At 38.9% G+C, this 18,416-nt stretch overlaps 1 protein-coding gene across 6 annotated transcripts in view; it reads right to left on the bottom strand.

Moving 5' to 3' along the window:
* Nucleotides 1–13,111, bottom strand: part of CROT (carnitine O-octanoyltransferase) — a 57,819-nt gene extending 44,708 nt beyond the window's left edge. For 2 of the 6 annotated variants that reach the window (XM_050785275.1, XM_050785279.1), the window contains exons 1-5: nt 12,923–13,111; nt 12,365–12,455; nt 10,136–10,189; nt 9,616–9,751; nt 205–329 (exon numbers count right to left, since the gene is read on the bottom strand). In XM_050785275.1, coding sequence (XP_050641232.1) covers nt 205–329; nt 9,616–9,730 — 240 coding nt within the window. In that variant the 5' untranslated portion in view covers nt 9,731–9,751; nt 10,136–10,189; nt 12,365–12,455; nt 12,923–13,111. Of the gene's footprint in view, nt 1–204; nt 330–9,615; nt 10,573–12,364; nt 12,456–12,922 lie in introns of those variants that run through there. The other 4 variants (XM_050785278.1, XM_050785277.1, XM_050785274.1 and 1 more) reach the window with 4 other exon arrangements.
* Between the last annotated feature and the right edge of the window lie 5,305 nt (nt 13,112–18,416).

The raw sequence follows: 18,416 nt of genomic DNA, 5'->3' as shown, positions 1-18,416 counted from the left end.
CCAGCAAATCTGCATTTTAACAAGTTCCCGAATCCACCCATTGAAAACTCCCAAAGTTAAGTGATTTATTCCTTCTTTCGGATTATGAAAATGACAGTATTAAACTGTAAAAATTTTTACAGCAATAATTTAAAATAAAAACTATGTACTTTTTATTTATCATTCTTTAAACATCATCAATTATTCAATTGTAACAACAAATACCCAATTTCTTTTTCCTTTTGCCCTTTCAAGCAATTTCTGGTGCAATTTTTCTCCAATCCCACTTTGAAATTTTTGAACTATTTCTTCAGTTTTCCTATATTCTTCTTCATTTGCAAATGGTTTCACTAGAAAGGAAAAATACATATTAAGGTATTTAGACCAAGTACCACCAACTCACCTCTATTATTACTAACTTACACAAATCTTAAGACTTGGATATGTAAAACACAGTACTGTACTAAATATCAGAGCAGAACAATAAAATTAAGAGTTGACAACATGAAAGTGGCAGAAAAGAAACAAATAAAAGATTTGGAAATCCTTGCTTAAGAGAGTGGGATTAGCAAGTTGGGAGGGAGCCAGGGAGATGGGGCAAAGGACTACATTTTTCATCACAAGACTATTTACACTATTTGGCTTTTCAAACTGTGGAAAAATTAACATAAAGAGAGAAAAAAAACTTTGGATATTTTAAGGACATGGTTGACTCGAAAAACATGAGTTTGAACTGCACAGGTCCATTTATACCTAATAAAATGAGTGTGCTTGCCTCTCCTGTCCCTACTTCCACCTCCTCTACCACCTCTGAGACAACAAGACCAGTCCTTCCTCTTCCTCCACATACTCAAAATGAAAACCATCAGAATGAAAACTTTTATGATGATCCACTTCCACTTAATGGATAATAAATATACTTTTCTCTTCCTTATCATTTTTAATAACATTTGCTTTAACTTAAATAATGCAGAAAATAATACATATAACATAAAAATATCGGTTAATCAACTGTTTATGTTATTGGTAAGGCTTCTGGTCAATAGTAGGCTATTAGCAGTTCAGTACTTGAGGAGTCAAAAGTTGTACTTGGATTTTCTAATACACGTGGGTCAGCACCGCCAGCCCTGCATTGTTCAAGAGTCACCTATACTTTATTGCAAGTCTAGATGAAGAAGCAATTAAACCTTCAACTTCTAACAGTGTTGTTAAGGAAGCAGGAGCTTAGGAGAGCCAGAGTAATGCCATTTTAATTTCAGCTCCATCTGCAGACTAACAAGGTACAATTCCTTGCTGGTCGTGACCCACATTCAGAAGATATTTACAGTTGAGTGAACAGCCTATAGATATCTACAAGGACACACTCCTAAACAGCAGAAAGTCCAGGTGTCCCAATACCCACAACAATATATGTTTTCAAGATAATTACAGTTATGCTTGGATGTATTCACACACTAAAATGTCAAGGATAGTTTTATTTAAATCAATAGAATAATAAATTGTGTCATGTTGTCTGCTCACCCTCATGTAGACGTAGCTTAGTTTAGTCTTTACATAGATAAGGGCTCTATATAAGAAACACTTAAAATAAGTATGGTGCATTCCTTTGCTTGCCCTCTGAGGATGCCCTACTCCACAATGGAGTAGCTTTCAATAAGCTGTCTCTTCTCACTGCCCTCTGCAACTCACCTTGAATTCCTTCCCGTGTGAGATCCAAGCACCCTCTTAGGGTCTGGATCAAGACTCCTTATGTGGTAACATCTTCTGGTGACTACAAAGGGACATTAGGACGAGATCCCATGCTGAGGAAATTCAGCTGGCACAGCACTAATTGGCCACCTCTGACAAGTGGGGTCTGTCTTGGCATCCTATCAAGGATAGTATTTCTAGCCCAATGGGATTAGAGTCTGAAGGGTATAATATTTGGGTTAGAGTCCCAGACCAATAGGGTGAGAGTCCCTGGGGTATAATAAAAATTAAAGTAGCCTTGCAAGATGTATGCCAATATATGCTTTGCACTAATCCACTTTGTCCCCTTTGCCAGATATGGGAAAGCTACAGTTCTCATCATTTCCCAGATTGTTGCCTTTGCTTTACTGCAGCCTTACAGTGGCCCCTATGACCAGCCCAGAGGTTACTGCATTCACTTTCCACACTTGCCTTTTGTCCATCACCTTTTCGTTTGCTTTGTCATGTCTCAGGATAGCATGGGAAACCTGAAGACTTACAAGATTTGTTCTTGATATATATATTTTGAGATAGAGTCTCGCTCTGTTGCCCAGGCTGGAGTGCAATGGTACAATCTTGGCTCACAGCAACCTCTGCCTCCCAGGTTCAGGCAATTCTCCTGCCTCAGCCTCCCAAGTAGCTAGAATTACAGGCGCCCACCACCACGCCTAGCTAATTTTTGTATTTTTAGTAGACACAGGGTTTCACCATGTTGGCCAGGCTGGTCTCGAACTCCTGACCTCAGGTGATCTGCCCGCTTTGGCCTCCCAAAGTACTGGGATTACAGATGTTAGCAACTGTGTCCAGCCTGTTCTTGCTATATCATAACCATTGCAGGACTTAGTTGCTTTTACACCCCACGTTAAAATAGGCAGAAATCTTTATCTGCTTGCCCCTGTGGAGTCCCATTCTCTTGTCTGAAGTTTCAGCCTGTTAGCATTCAGGTGGTTACTTTTGCCCTGCAGCTATGAAATTAAATTGAGTCTTCTAAAGCTCTCTATTTTTCTCTTCTTTTCTGCCTGATTTGAATCTGTTATTATTAGACTACTAGTATTGAAATAAAACTTGCTGTTTAGGTTACTTGGAGATTTTGTTTTTCTTCTACAGTTCAACCAGAACTGTAAAAGAAATATACATGTTAGAAACTCATCCGAAACTGAAAAACAAAATGTGAAAAGGCAAAACAAACAAACAAACAAAAACAAAAACAAAAACAAAACCCCTTAAACTTCCATGAAGACTACTTTACCCAAAATTTTGATCCATGGCTTTCCTGGAGTGACTCACTGGATGTCTGGGTCATTTCCAATTAAGAAATGTTTATAATATGGGAAACATGTTTCTAAAATTTTGGCAGCTTGGGCAACATGGTGAAACCCCATCTCTATAAAAGATACAAAAATTAGCAGGGCATGGTGGCACCTGCCTGCAGTCCCAGCTACTCGGGAGGCTAAGGTTGGAGGATCACCTGAGCCTGGAGGTCAAGGCTGCAGTGACCCGTGACTGCACCACTGTACTCCAGCCTGGGTGACAGTGAGAACTCATCTCAGAAAAATAAAATAAAGTAAAATAAAATTGTGGAATGATTTTATCTATAAAATGCTAACATCTGACAAACAATTCTAGGTTTCTTGCTTCCTAAGTTTTTGGATTCATGTATAGGTGAGTGCTCTTTGTTGTCTCTTCCTTTCCCTTTGTTATCCCTTTTCCTTTTTGCAATATACTTTGCAATATACTCAGCCTTCTAAGCCCCAGGAGACACAGGAATACTCATATTCCCCAGGTTGAGGTTAGAGGCCCCACCCAGAGTTGGATAACATATTTGAGTCTCAAAGTTGTATTTGCCAGTACCTACTGTTTCTTAGTCGGCTGTATATTTGCTGTCTGTGCCTCTCTAGTGACAGATGTCACCCTGTGCTTGCATGCCCTGAAGTTTAAACCTATTATTTTTTCTGGTTTTGATGATTTTCATTCTCTGGGTTATTTAATTCAGCATCTCTCAATTGAGGGAAGCGAACATTCTCCCAGTTGAAAAATCATAATAATTTTATATAATTTAGAGCTAATTTAAAATTTACCTATGAAAGAAGGTAAAAAGGAACAAGTAGGGAGAGAGAAATGTGAAGAAAGTTGTGAATTATTTTTGGCTGGGCCCAGTGGCTCATGTCTGCAATACCAGCATGTTGGGAGGCTAAGGCAGGTAGATCACTTGAGGCCAGAAGTTCAAGACCAGCCTGGGCAAGATGGCAAAGCTCCATTTCTACAAAAAATACAAAAATTAGCCTGGTGTGGTAGTACATGTCTATAATCCCAGCTACTTGGGAGGCTGAGGTGGGAGGATCACTTGAGCCCGGAATGTCAAGGCTGCAATGAGCCATGAATTTGCCACTGCACTCTAGCCTGGGCAAGAAAGCGAGGCCCTGTCTCAAAAAAAGTAATAATAACGTATTTTTGGTAAGAAAGGTTATACAGAAGAGAATACTTTTGCATGAAAAAGAATCTTGTATGGTAAATTTTTGTCCTAAAGTAAAATGACTGATTAGGAAAGAAAGAAGAACAAGTCAGAAAGTCCAAGCATGTCATAGACGGTTTGTGTAAGTCGTGATAAGATTTGTGAAGGGGAATTCATGAAAGGAATTTTGTATGTGATTAAATTGGTTACAGTGAAAAGAAAATCATTTATAAATAAGTCTTTCTAAATTTTGGTCCCTGATATTAAAACAAGATTTTCTTAAGGTATTAATCTGCTCTTAATAAAATTACAAGAAATTTTACTTTTACTTTTATAAACTGTTTCTTTTAAAAAGTCTCAGAATCATATCCCAAAAGTTCAACTTTTACTGTATCTCACTGCTTATTGCTTTTTTGAGGTCTGAGAGAATTCTTTCCTTCAGCTTTGTCATCAGCTTTTTTTTTTCCTCCAGTTCTAATTTTACTGTTGTTATGACCTAATGCTAAAATATTTTATCTTGAAGGTCTAGAAAAGCAATGTTTACCTCTAGTATAACTTGATTCTGTACTTTTGGCTTTTTAAAATATATCTAAATTTTCAATGTAATCAAAAAACTAATGCTGTTCCTAAGAGTGAGGTAATCCTATGCTATACTCATAATGTTGAACATACTCTTCCTGGGTCCAGTTAAATTCAAGCACTTTTTTCATCAGGTTTGATGTCCAGGTTATCTAAATGGGCTTCCCATAAGGAGAAGTAGTCACACTGCAGAATTTTTTTTTGCCTTTTTGGTAACTGTCTTAAGAAACAAGATTTTATAATTTCTATGCTGTCTTTATTAGTTTTTTTGTTGCTAAAACAACTAAGATTTAAAAGGGTTAAGGTTTTTACATCATGTAGCCTTCTGTATTGCTTCTAAAGCATTTTCATTATCACTTTGGCTAAATGAGTAACTATTATTTTACAATGACCTCTGCTTCTGTTTTGATCAAGTGTTTTCAGCCTTTTAACATGTTTAATAAACATCCTCAAAATCAAAATCCTAAATTAAGTCTCTGACTTAGTCTTATTGCTGGATTTATAAAAGCTATAAAAATTAATTACTACAAGACTGTAGAATCTTTTTACAGCTTTTAGTCAGACCATGAACTCCATTATCACCATAATATAGTTTGGATGTCCCCTCCAAATCTCATGTTGAGATGTAACGCCCAGTGTTGGAGGTGGGGCCTGATGTGAGGTGGCTGGATCATGGGAGCAGAACCCTCATGAATGGCTTGGGCTGTCTCCTTGGTGACAAGTGAGCCCTCAGTCTGATTTCACACTATATCTGGTTGTTTAAAAGTGTGTGGCAACTCTTCCTCCCTGTCACTCTCTCTTTCTTGCTCCTGTTTTCACCATGTGAAGTGCCTGCTCCTGCTTCACCTCCTGCCATGATTGTAAGGTTCCCAAGGACTTTCCAGAAGCAGATGCCAGCACTATGCTTCCTGTACATCCTGCAGAACTGAGAGCCAATTAAACCTCTTATTTGAAAATAAATTACCCAGTCTCAGGTATTTCTTTATATCAATGCAAAAACGGCTTAACACATACTACTTCCAGCCTGATAATTACATATACTAGAAAAAAATCAGTTAAAGGGCCAGGCGTAGTGGCTCACACCTGTAATCCCAGCACTTTGGGAGGCAGGGGCAGGTGGATCACTTGAGGTCAGGAGTTTGAGACTAGCCTGGCCAACTTGGTAAAACCCCATCTCTACTAAAACTACAAAAAGTTAGCTGGGCATGGTGGTGCATGACTGTAATCCCAGCTACTCAGGATGCTAAATTGGGAGAATTGCTTAAGCCCAGGGGACGGAGGTTGCAGTGAGCCAAGATTGCACCAGTGCACTCCAGCCTGGATGACACAACAAGACCGTGTTTCAAAAAAAAATAAAAAGAAAAGAAAAAAAAATCCGTTAAAGGACTCCCTCTAGTTCCTTAAAAGGGTCCTTATCAAGTGCTATTAACTAATCCTTGTGCCTTAAAGTTACAGGGCTTTGACTCCTGGGTACATATAGCTCATCTAAAGAAGCTACTGACTCCTGCCAGTATCTGATAGCAAGCTGAAACTAATCAAAGCCTTGTCTTTAGACCTGGACAATCAAAGTAAACTGTTTTCATGAGACCTACAGACAGAGACATAGAGACAGACCTGTATTCAAAACATTAAAATTCATCTAATAATTTTGTGTATATCTGAATATAATTTTTCTATGCCTTGATATTAAATAATTTAAGTATTTGGCTACATATGGGCTTCCTTTCCTGTCATTCTCAAAACTAGGTGGGGCTTATGACATTTTTGTTTAAAACATTAATTCCTTATGTTTTGTTTTCCTCCATAATTTGAAACTATTTAGTCTTTCTAGGCCCAGAGACTACCACATGAGATTGCAAGGGCTTGTTGTGGGGAATAAAATCAATTCAGGCCCTCCAAATCAAGGTCAGGCAAACTGCCTCTAAAGCTGAGCAAAATGCTTGTATTTTATATGGCTAACTGCTACAAGTCAAGATTAAAATAGCTTAATGGATAGAATTTATAAATAAGTAAATTTTGTAACCTTGCCATTTGGCTTTTGGCTCTTATGTTGCTTAAAAGGGGTTTTAAGGTTAATGAGTGCCTGCCCACCTCCATTCCCATCTGGCCTAGAATGTTGAATTGGCCATAAGTCTTTTGTTTAAGCCCCTTGGCCATAGAGGTCCCATCAAGAGACATGATGGACCCAGGGCAGGTAGCACACCACCCTGACATCGATATTGGACAAAATAAGAGCTTGGCCATTGATGGCATACCTTGACAAAAAAAGGGGGGACTATAAACTAAAATAAGTAAATTTTAAAAAGTTCTAAGCCCTTTCCCAACAAAATGGGCCCTCTTCTTGGCCAAAGGGCATCTAAAACACCTGAAAAACTAGTTTGGGCCATGAGGGGAAGCAGGGAGACTGGACATGCTTTGCTACATCTTTCGTCTTCTTGGAATTCAGTCATAACTGACTAGCTTAGCATTAAAATAGAAATCATAAGATTGACAAAACAGACCCTTTATGGCAATAAAAACACCAAATTATAAATAGGATCTAAGATCACGTCAGGCAAGGGTTAAGTCTCCATCGCAGGGTTAAACAGTCATATGTTACATGCATGTTTGTTCAATATTCATGTGTTAGAACCACATCCATAAATATTCATAACTCTGCTGTTCAACCAGGAGACTTAGTCGTATTAAAGACTTGGAAAGAAGGACCTCCTACAGACAACTTTCTCCAAAGTGGAAAGGACCCTATCAAGTGCTTCTAAGTACCTCTAGTGGAGTTAAGCTTAAGGGAGTACACACTTGGGTACATTCATCCAAAATTAAACCTGCCTCTCGTAAAGTCCCAGAGGTATTCAACGTGGTGACCACTGTTCTAGCATACTCTTGTGAGCCAATAAAGAATCCTGTGGCTTCTCTTCAAAAAAAGAATCCATCCAGTAGATAAGCACTACTCTCAAAATGAAATTACTGGTTTTAATATTAAACGTGATCTATTATAATATTGGAGCTAATTTGTTTACAGAATGGGCACAAACTATGGCCTCCCTTATAAACCAGAAAAACTGTTGGGTATGCAGTGAATTACCTCTTTCATCACCCTCAGGCTTACCTTGGCATATCCAATAGGCTAATTTAAGCCACCTCAATGAATGGTTTATAATAGATAAATACTTTCCTTTTCTAATGTATCAAAAAGACACCAGCCACTATCCTTCCTTTCCTCTACTGAAACAAACAAACAAAAAAACACCTTTTTCAATTATTCTGCAGACAACTACATAACATCCCCACTTTAGGCTATACCATTTTTGATGGGTTTAGTTGATTAATGGCTACCCAAATTCAGGTGACAGGTAAAGCACTCTTATGCCTTGAGAGACATGACACCAGCCACTTCCAGGCTGAAACCTACAACGTGGGGTGGTTGCCACCCAACAATGCAATCAGACTCTGGTCTTAACTAATCAAATGTGGACAGAATGGCAAAATAAATCTCTAAGATTGGGTGCCCATCCTTCACCTTGGGGATGATTATGGGCACATGGGTCTCACAATTGGCTATACCTATCTTACAAATGGACTGGACAATGTACTAGGGATCACTACCTTGTATGACATATCGTTATACATCTAAATTCCTTCCTCACCAACTGAAAACCAGTCAAGGCCCATCATAGATGATGACAAAACAGGTTCCTTTGTGGTTTTATCCTATGGCCATATTCTCTCCTCAAGCAGCAGTTATATATATTGAATCACAAATAAAGACCCTAGCAAAACATACTGGTGCAGCTTTCAATGACACTCATCAGGCTATCACCCTCCTGACAGAAGAAACTTCCCAAATAAAACCAGTGGCCTTGCAAAACCATACGGCCTTATATATTTTTTAACTGCAGCCAAGGGAGGAACTTGTGCCTTGAACAAAACTGAGTATTATATTGTGTTCCTGATTACTTCCATAATCCATCCCAGGACATGAGTTCTCTGGAAACTTGTATTTGGCAATGGATTCCCTGTCTTATGACCCTATAACAGCAGGGTTTCATGAGCTCTCCAGCACTTGGAAAGCATTTCTTTTCATTATGCTTGGTATTATAATATTCATTATTATTAGTTATTGTGCTTTTTACTTCTGTTGTGCTTATTGTATAGGGCTGCAAGATAAAATAGCTTAGCAGCTGTTTCACCTATTTACTAACCTAGTATATTAACTTTCTAGAAACGACTGGGACATCATGCAAGCAAGGAGCTCCCTGACTCCCTGAAGAGGCTTACTGCACACTATTATGAGAAGACCCTGTTCCAACAATCAACATCCACTGCCTCCCAGAAGGAGTTATAAAAGGACAACCTTCACCCTTTATCTCCCCTTAAGGTTAAGTGTTCTTTCATAAGTAGAGGGGGAAATCTTGGGGAAGCAGGAGCCCAGGAGAGCCAGAGTAACACCATTTTAAATTCAGCTCCATCTTGAGACTAGCAAGGCACCTTCCTTGTCAGTCACGACCCAGTCATAAGATAGTTACAGTTGAGGAAACAGCCTAAAGATACTCACAATGACACACTCCTACAACAGTGGAAAGTCCAGATGTCTCAATACCCATAACAATATATGTTTTTGAGATAACGTTATTCTTTGACATATTCATGCACTAAAATGTCAAGGATTGTTTTCTTTAAATCAATAGAATAATAAATTTTGTCATGCTGTCTGCTCAACCTCACATAGACACAGCTTAGTCTTTACATAGATTAGACCCCTATGTAAGAAAAACTTAAAGACCGTCTGCTTGCTTTCTGAGGATGCCCTACTCTAAAATGGAGAAGCTTTCAATAAATTTTCAATAAGCTTTCAATATACTAAAAGATTATTAACATACCTGATTCAAGGTATTTTTTTAATGATTCTTTGAGTGAAGGAACAGGCAGTGATGGAAGAGAATCCTGGTACTGAAATGTTCGTTCTTCAGTTGATTTAGCCAATTGATTTTCCATGATAAAATCACAGTAGGAAAACTAAAGAAAAGAGAGATAGCCCTCACAACTTCAATCTCATAGATAGTCTTATGTATCCTAGGTACAATTCACAATTCACTAAACCAGTATTTAGGGACCACAGCATATCTAGGACGTGGTACCAGTTATTATGAAATTTATAAATCTGTCAGATAGAGAAAATTAAAAAGAATGTGTAGACTCAAAGTGCTAGAAGTAAAGAGTGATCAATGAGACTGGTATAATTAGTTACCATTTATTGAACACCTAGCATTTGCCAGGTACTCCAGTTTGCATTACAGAAAATATGTGTTAGCTCCCTAACTTTTACGTTATCTCTGAAAGGTGGCATTGTTTGCCATTTTACATATGAATATACCAAAACTCAGAAATGTAGTAACTTACCTAAGGTCAAACTCAGGACTCAAACCCAGATCTCTTAAGACTACAATCTTTCCCCTATACAAAACAACATGATAGAAGGTGAGGGAACGTGCAGTAAATCTTAGTGGATAGATAATATTTGATGTATAGAAAAGGATTATGCATTGATACAGAAAACATTGGGGCACAAAGTACAAAGAGGTGTGGAAGTGTCCAACTGTAGAATTAAAGATTATTATAGAATACATAAACCATATGACAAGCTGCTTTAATTGTACAGGTGGTATGAGGCCTACACAGAATGGTCTCAAGTGTTCCAAAGCAACCCTGAACATATTGACACATGTATTCATTGTTATCAAAGAAATCTAACCCAAAATGTGAATAAGGTGTACAAATGCTAAATAAAAAATGAGATTTATCAAAGCCTTTGCAAATTATCATATATTAATTATATTAAATAATGTAATATATTAAATATAATTATATATTAAAATAGCAACTGAGAAATCAAAGAATGTTAATATTGAATTCAAATTTCCTACTCTTTCAAAAACTACTTTTTAAAACTGATAGCAACGCTAAACAAAATATTCCACTTATATAAGGTTACAGAATTGAACACTATCAAAAACATGGAGACAGCAGAGACTGTTTTCTGCTAATACCTTTTTTCCTCTGCTTTAACAGAATCGAGTTTCAGCCATGCATACAGCCCCCAGTTACATCTTTCCCACCCTCTCTTGAAGCTCAGTGTGGCTTTGTGATGACCTTGTGTGTGTCACTTCCAGGTCACGCTCCCAAAAAGGAATAATGCATGTGTTCTCCCTGCACTTTCCCTCCTTTTCACTACCTGCTAGGTAGTGACAAACTAAACAGCACTGTGGCCCCATTTATGGAAGTCATGTATGAAGGATGTCAGAATCTCCCCACTAGTCCTGGACTCCTACCTGTAGCTGTATGGAAAAAAAAAAAAAAAAAACTTCTATTTTATTCACACCATTGTATTTTGGGCTTTCTTTTGTAGGGAGAAGAGCTTAGCCTGTACCACCAATATAAAGAGATAATTTGAAAATGAGAAATAATAATTAACTCAAAGTTCTTTAGCTTCTTGCTGTCTATTGACTTTGGCTGCACACCATTTTGACCATCCATAAACATGGGTTTGGACCTAATGGAAATGTAGATCTGGATCCAAGTATAGACTCTGCCACTTTCTAGCCAAGTGCCCCTAGGGCAACTAACTTTAAGTGAATTTCCTTATCTTAGAGTGGTTAATCATACAATTCAATAAAGTCAGAATTTGTTTTCAATGCCTGTGAAAGCACATTATAAAAACAAAATAATCCTGCCTGAAACCACCATATTGTGGTAGGCACAATTACTATGAATGACCCCCAAGATTCCACCCCTGCTAATCCCCAGAACCTGCAAATATGGTGAGATCATTACTCCTGTGACTGTGATATTCTCTACAGAACTGACCTTAAAATAGGGAAATTATCCAAGTGGAACTAATCTAATCACTTGAGTCCATACGAGCAGAGAGCTTTCTCTGGCCAGTGGCAGACAAGTAAGACTGCTTTAATGCTTGAGAAGGATTTGTGGTGTCTTTGAAGATGCAGATGGCCTTAAATAACTGAAAGAGGCTCACGCTGACATACAGTAAGGATATGGAGATGTCAGTGTGAATTTTGTCAACAACCTGAAATAGCCTAGAGGTGGATTCTCTCCTAGAGCCTCCAGAAAAGAACTCATATCTACAGAAACCTTGGTTTCTGTTTTGTGAAATTCTAAGCCAAGAACTCAGCTAAGCCCACCCAAACTTCACATCTACAGAAGCTATGAGATAATACATTTGTGTTGTTTTAATTGTTGCATTTGTGGTAATTGGTTAAAGCAACAATAGAAGACTAGTACATCCACACAGAGAAGATAAGCTATTCTGTTTACCTGTGTGCCACTTAATAGACTCTAGAAAACTGGAAGCAAGGGTATTAGTTTCATACCAACTATAGTGCTTAATCCACCAACCGGTACACATTAAAAATATAAATTATCGGATTCTTTCTTGAAGAGTTTTCTTGAATTCTCAACCACAAAGATTAAATTACACAATATAGTTCCAATAGCACTAAGCAAATGATTATGCTAGATTTAATTAGAATGGACTTTCTGGGGGCAATGAAATATGAATTCACCGAAAGTGGAAAAGAACCACGAACAATAAGTGAAGGAATTGTCACATACCGGTACACCAAGAAGATGAACTGCTTAAAACTGCCAGGAGCCTGCTGCAACAATTGTTTTGGGATCACAGGGAACTAAACTAAGTTGGTGACTGTGGGAAGAAAGAAACAAGCTTAACAAACATTTAAGAGGGAAAAAGAAATGAACAAGCCAGTGAAAGAAGGTAGAATGCAGACAACCTAGGAGCTGGGAGTTCCCAAGACAAACTTTTTGTGAATCGCTGCAAACACACGCAAATAGTCCACCTGCTAGAGAGCAGGAGTAAATGATTATACAATTAACTAGGTTTCAGACAGTACACCTTCCATTAGACCTTTTCAGTGGCCGGGTAACAGGTTCGTCCAGAGTGGCAAAGGGTGGAAGCAAGAGCAGAGGGCAATGAGAGCTCGGAGGCTCCTCCCACCAACCCAAGGGCAACTCTGTACTCCAGAGGCCATCCAAGTGAGAGAAATCCAAGCACCACAACAGAGCAGCCCCGCGGCCCAACCTTGGGGGTACCCCTCAGACCCCAGCAGCCGAGATGCTTGATGACACTACTCCTCCGCCAAATCCAGGCACCTTTGCGGTTCTGCACGACTTAAGTCTGTTCTGCACGACTTAACTTTCCCCTGCCCCCGAGTTGAAGGATTAGGGAAGGGAGGGAGTGCTGCTTCAGAGGGCCTCTCCGTCCTCACCGCCGGCGCCTCGCCGCCTCTGCCGCAGCCTCAGCCTACAGCAGCGCCGGCTCGCTCCCCCTTGGGCCTCAAAGATGCGGGAATTGGACGGAAAGCTGCTAGGGTACCGCCCCTCATTAGCCGGGGAACTAGATTGGACAGAAAGTCGCGAGGGTCCCGCCCCGCACTTACCGGGGAACGGGATTGGACGGACAGCTGCAAGGGTCCCGCCCCGTGCCTGAGGTCGGGGGCGGGCCGGGCTTGCGCGGAAGTGGGACGCGACCCTGCCTCTAGTGGGCGTCTTGGGTCCCGGCTCTATTTTGGACTGCTGGCCTGGGAAAGGCTCCTCGAGTGCCAAATGAGCGGTCCTAACTCTGCGGGGCTGCAGCTTCCTGCATGATGCTGGGGAACTTGGCGCCTGACCCAGGATATAGAAGGCACTCTGGGCAGGCCGCGCTCCGCCCACGAAGGTACCCAACCCTCTGGATAGATGCAGGAACCGATGGCTAGGACCCATTTTCACCTAACTTGTCGCCCCAGCTCTGGCTTACCACACGCTCCTCCCTATTCCCAGTGAGTTGCAGCACCAGACAAACACTTACACAAGTGCTTTGTAAAGGAATCTTATTGTCCACCCCGTGTCTTGGCAAAAGAACAGTGATCACACGGATTCCTACTTAGGCTCTTTCCTTTCATCTTCGGAGGCAGACTTTGCCCAACTCAGGTATGCCGCAGCACACTACATCATCTCGGGTCTCCTTGCCCTTCAGCAGCTCTTCCTTGCTACCCAAGGTATTTGAATACCCCAGGGATGCTTACCCTGCAAGCTTAGGGGCCTATCCGATGTCTTTTACTGTTGTGCCAAGAAATGCAATCTTTAACCAGAGTGGAGCTACCCAAGTTCTAGAAGATCATAATGTGATTAACTTAGTTTCACAGATTAATTCATTTCGCTTTTACCTTCTGAAATAAAATATACTGTTTCATTTTTAATTTTAAATACACTTTCATTTTTTTGTGGAAGGAAAGACCAAATGTTTACACTGACTCTGAACTAGTTATCAAACATAAAGATTTAGATTTCAAATTAACATGTCATGACAGGCCCCATTTCTTTGTCTGTCATTTCTAACTCCTTTAGCAGTAAAGTTTGACCTGAATGGAACTGAGGCTATGTGTAACTGAATGTTCATTTGGTGTAAATATTCATAAGTTTTCTACAGAAATATTGTGTTTGATTACAGTACAGCTTTGTGGAAGTGCTGCATAATATATGGCAGACGTACTATTCTAAGAAAAGTTCTGAATTTTGAAACATATCTAGCCAAAAAGACTTTAAATAAAGGATTAGGAATTTGTAGTTGTAATTTCTGAAGGTGTGATAAATAACTTTTTCTTTCATATATAAGTGCGATGCTCTGGATAATGTTAAAGTTTGCTTACAAGATAAAGTTCCTAAATTGAGTAACTAAAAACTACTCAGAAACCTTCGTTGTACTTTTTTTCTCCTTTTTAGTGAGTTTTGGCATCTCTAAAAGTTTATGCATGTTTAATGCCTGTTGGTGCATACAATTTAGAACCATTTCGCTGCACTCTTTTTCCTACCCTTGTTGTTTATTTCAATGGAAACAAGATGTTTCTGTAAAGATTCCTGAATTCTTGGATAAACAAAAAGTTGTGGGAGTGAAAAAATGAATGGAACACAGATTTGAGTATGTAGGCAAAAATCTTTTAAAATATGTTATACTGATAAGCATATGTACCCCAAATCACCAAAAAACAGGTATTTTAAAATAATTTATGTTTGGCTTCAAAATATGTGATATATATTTTAATGATAGATTCCAAATTATGTTGCATTCAGGTTAAACTTGAACAAGTTTGCATTTCTTAGAGTGGAGTGGGAGATATTGACTGGTAAGGAAGATGTTTTAGACACTTGAAGTATTTCTGATAGTAAGAAGTTGTTCCAAGATTAAAAATTGACTATGAGTTGGCCGGACGCAGCGGCTCACGCCTGTAATTCCAGCACTTTGGGAGGCCGAGGTGGGCGGATCATGAGGTCAGGAGATCGAGACCATCCTGGCTAACATGGTGAAACCCCGTCTCTACTAAAAAAAAAATGCAAAAAATTAGCCGGGCGCGGTGGCGGGCGCCTGTAGTCCCAGCTACTCGGGAGGCTGAGGCGGGAGAATGGCGTGACCCCGGGAGGCGGAGCTTGCAGTGAGCCAAGATGGCGCCACTGCACCTCCAGCCTGGGCAGCAGAGCGAGACTCCGTCTCAAAAACAAAAACAAAAAAAAACAAAACAAGCAAACAAAAAAAAATTGACCATGAGTCAAAATAATTTTCTGGAGGAAAATTTGTAAGTAGTACAAGTGGTGATAATTTTTTAAGTTGCCATTAAAAAATATTTTATTTTTGTTCTTCTGTAGTTCTTACTCAGCATACCACAAATTGCAGAAGCCTTTATAGATAAGTCTAGATAAATTTCACCATTAAAAAGTATTAAAATGCTAGACTAAGAAGTTCATATTTCAATCTGCATAACTGGCTTCCTGATAAGATTTGTGACCCTAATAAGTAAGGAGATACGGTAAATAGCCCTAATCTATGGGAGATCTGTAACCTCATTTCATCCTGCTGTATAAAATGAACATGTTGAAGAAATAATTTTGTGATGTTTCTTCTTTATAATGGGGGGGCAGTAGAAATATGGTCATTTTGGTAAGTAGCCAACAGCAGATTAAAGTACACTGGTCGCAAAGAGGTCAATGTAGCATTAAAAATGAACTCCACTGCCAACAGCAAATGAACAGTGTTTGATACAAAAGATCTCTTTTTAGTACTAATCATTGATTTGGGGTTGCTTTTGATGATATTTACTGTATATGAAAAGTTGCCACCAAAATCTGAGGGGAAGAGTTAAGATAACTATGATGTTTTTACATCTCAGAAAAAAATGCCTTCTTACTAAACAAAATATAACATTTAAAACTTTTGTTAACATCTTTGTTGAAATATAATTTACATACCATAAAGCTCTGCCATTTAAAGTCCATAAATCAATGGTTTTACTATATTCACAGGGTTATGCAGTCACCATAATCTAATTTTAGAACATTTGGTTTAAATATTTAAAAAGATTATTTTCTTCTTACTCAAATCTCTGTTCCATTCATTTTTTTTTTCAGTCCCACAACTTTTTCTGTATCCAAAAATCCAGGCATCTTTACAGGAATATTTTGTTTCCATTGAAATAAATAACAAGACTAGGAAAAGAGTGAAGCAAAGTGGCTCTAAATTCTGTGCTACCAACAGGCATTAAACATGATTCATCAACTGATGAATGGATAAACCACTTTTTGTTTGTCCATTCATCAGTTCATGGACATTTAGGTTGTTTCTACCTTTTGTCTATTTAAATAATGCTACTATAAACATTTGTGTACAAGCTTTGTGTAAACAGGCTTTCAATTATCTTAGTATTTTAGGAGTGGAGTTGTTGGGTCATATGTTAACTCTATGTTTAACATTTTCAAAAACTGTCAAACTTATTTCCAAAGGAACTGTACTGTTTTTACATATCTGCCAGCAATATATGAGTTTCAATTTCTCTGTGCATTTAGTTACAATAACAATATAACAGCCCTCGTTACTGTACTTTAAAAAAATTATAGCCCTTCTAATGAGTGTAAAGTGGTGTCTTGTGGTTTTTATTTACATTTTTTTGTGAAGACTAAGAGTGTTGAGTATTTTTTCACGTGCTGATTGGCCATTTATATATCCTCTTTGGAGAAATGTCTATTAAGATCCTTTTCCCATTTTTTAATTAATGCACATATTTTAAAATTATATTAAAATTAGGCAATGGTCTGACCATAAAAAGGCTGCTTATAGAATACTGTTATGTTAAACTTCACTTACAGGATGTTAAATCCTTAAAACTGAGATTTTCCCCAGAAAAAGATTAATGGAAACGTCAGTTGCTTTTCAGACTTAATGCTGCTTCAAAAGATGGTTTTACACAAATAATTTTAAAAAACTTTAGCACACAATGAATCGTTTTTAGTTTGGTATGGGTCCACATTTCAGCATTTAGTAGTGGTCCTGAACAGAAGGTGAAAAACACAGCAATTTTCCAGGAGGTCAAGTCTGCCAATTTCAGGGATCTGCTGTGTACCCCTATTTCTTTCTTAATCCCTGCTGAGGATCTTGAGAAGCAGGAGAAGCACCAAAACCAAGGCATGCACTGTATACAAGGTTCTTTTTGTTCCAGTTGTCGAATTCCAAACTAGACCCCAGTGGATTGCAAGGATGACCAAATGAGAGCCCTGTTTAAAACTTCTTCAATTTTTAAAAGCAAAAGCAATTACAAGAAAATAAAACAATGCAGAGGGATCATGTATGCTTACAAGTGTCTTCATGTGGTCTTTCTCCAGGTTTAACCACCAAGGACTCTGAGAGCTGGCAGGTCTGAGTAACCCTGGTAACCATTCTCTTCACCTTATCAAAACCTGAGCTAAAACCAATGCATCAGCTGATGATGACAGCTGGCAGGGCTGATGACCCAATATTCATTTCCTAGGCTGGTGGAGAGTGAGTAAATGAGATTCTAAAACTAAACAAGGGAGGTCAGAAACTCTTTCCAACCTTACCTGATGGCTTCTGGCCAAAGCAAGGAAGTGTCTTGGAAGGTGTTGGTTGGTGATGGTGTGAAAAGACACTTGAGGAGGAAGGAAGAAAAAGCAGCACCCCGTGATAAAGGCGGGGGAGAGAAGATATGGGGAAATCCCTGAATTCCTCACCAAAGGCCAATCTCAGAGAGTAGTGGAGGGGTTACAATCTATGCTTTGGCCAAGGGAGGAAGCAGAGGAGGGGGGGTTAGGATGATGGCTTGAAGAGGCATCATTTAGGACTTAAAGAAACCAGGGGTGCAGGTAAAGCATCCCACACACTAAGCAGTAGTCCCACAGGCTGCGACCTGAAACCTTCACATCTACTCTTAACAAGCCCCCCAGGCTAGAGGGCTATTGCAAGGGGAGAAGGCAGAGACCCCAGACCATGTAATCAACAGCAAGGTGATTGTGTGATGTGTCTTTTCACAGTTGAGTTATTAATAGATGTGCCGCACCAGCTATAATGGGAATCAATTTAAATATACTTTTTTGATCCCAGACGTTCAACTACGTGGACAGTAGTTACATTTAGCACAACTTACATGTTTCAAATGGACAAAAAATTAATATCATTTACACTATCTTAAGATAAATTTACTTTGAATGGGAGCGTCCTTTCCAGAATGTTGATATCTATAAGATGTATCCGGAAAATGTACTACTGTGGAAAATGAGGACTGCTTAAATCGAAAGGAGAAGGGCCTGTGGTTTTTCTTTTTGA

This window comes from Macaca thibetana, chromosome 3, assembly GCF_024542745.1.
Source record: "Macaca thibetana thibetana isolate TM-01 chromosome 3, ASM2454274v1, whole genome shotgun sequence".
Taxonomy (NCBI): Eukaryota; Metazoa; Chordata; class Mammalia; order Primates; family Cercopithecidae; genus Macaca; species Macaca thibetana.
The sequence above is the reverse complement of the archived record's forward strand: the minus strand, read 5'-3'. Positions and strand labels throughout refer to the sequence as shown.